The 1,143-nt window shown below is 50.0% G+C and overlaps 1 protein-coding gene across 1 annotated transcript; it reads left to right on the forward strand.

Moving 5' to 3' along the window:
- Positions 1-243: 243 nt before the first annotated feature.
- Pmar_PMAR015770 (hypothetical protein) lies at positions 244-633 on the forward strand (the record flags this gene model as incomplete). The annotated part of the gene is made up of 2 exons (XM_002781514.1): positions 244-334; positions 435-633. Coding segments are annotated over 2 exons (290 nt in total), but the record flags the coding sequence as incomplete, so codon positions are not given.
- Positions 634-1,143: the final 510 nt, after the last annotated feature.

A 1,143-nucleotide genomic window follows, 5' to 3' on the forward strand; every position in this document is an offset into this window, starting at 1 on the left:
AAATACCCGTCGGCTTCTGGCCAAATATGTCTCAATTTCACTAGGACCGGGTATTGTCGTTACGGCGATCAGTGCTACCACTATCACGATCGCAATTCAGTAGCTTTCTGTAAAGGGTGGTTAGCTAACGGGACCTGTTCGCGTGGGGGGAGGTGTACACTCACTCATCCCGATATAGCGGGATCAAAGGACCCTCGGAGAACTCCAGAATGCGGAATATTCTTACGGCATGGCACATGCCCGATGGCTGGCAAATGCCAGTACTTGCACGTTAATAAAAAGGTTGATACGCCTGTCTGCAAGTCGTTCGAAAAGATTGGATTTTGTGATAAGGGTAAGAATAGCATCAATTTAGCACTAATATGAGGGGTGCGGTTTCCTGCTACCTCCTAGAACTTACCGGACCGGATATTGTTCTCGTGTTTTTACGTCAGGCTCTACGTGTGAGAAGCTTCATTACACTGCTCCGATACGGCAACTCAAGCGGGAATCCTCCGACGACTCGTCTGGTGACAGTAGCCAACCAGCAGCTAACCCAAAGAAGCGGGCCAAGGTCCCGAGCAAGGCGGAGATCGAGCGGAAATTGGATGAAGAATGCATACTGGCATGGGAAGCTGGGAAGCTCATGAAAATGTACGATTGAACAATGTACCATGTGAGGTCTTCACCGTCGAGGCAGCAGTGCGTCATGGAAACGACCGCCACCACTCACTGTTGTCAATGCCTGGGAATGACTCATTTATACCAAGTTGTGTAGCATTTCCCCCTTGTGTGGAATCCTGATAGCAGTAGCTGTTGTGTTCATAGTAGTATAGATGGTTGGAGTTACACAGTTGAACTCGGACGAATGATTGAGGCCTCAGCGGTCATAAGCGAGAGAACTGCTCAGTAACGGTACACTGGCACGGCCGAAATAAGACATAAACAACCTTAGATACTTCGAGGGCAAAGCCGTTTGGGTAGTCGGCGCCTCGTCTGGTCTGGGAAAGGCCATAGCGACACACTTGATAAAGAGCGCGAAGCCACGGTAGACCAGAGCAGTGTGCAAAGCATGATCTTGGTTGCTTTAGTGTGTTGGTGGTGAGTGCTCGACGGAAGCGAGGCTAGAGGCATTGAAAGAGTTAGCGGCTGCTGTGAATCCCG

This window comes from Perkinsus marinus (genome assembly GCF_000006405.1).
Source record: "Perkinsus marinus ATCC 50983 genomic scaffold scf_1104296942010, whole genome shotgun sequence".
In the NCBI taxonomy this organism is placed as follows: Eukaryota; Perkinsozoa; order Perkinsida; family Perkinsidae; genus Perkinsus; species Perkinsus marinus.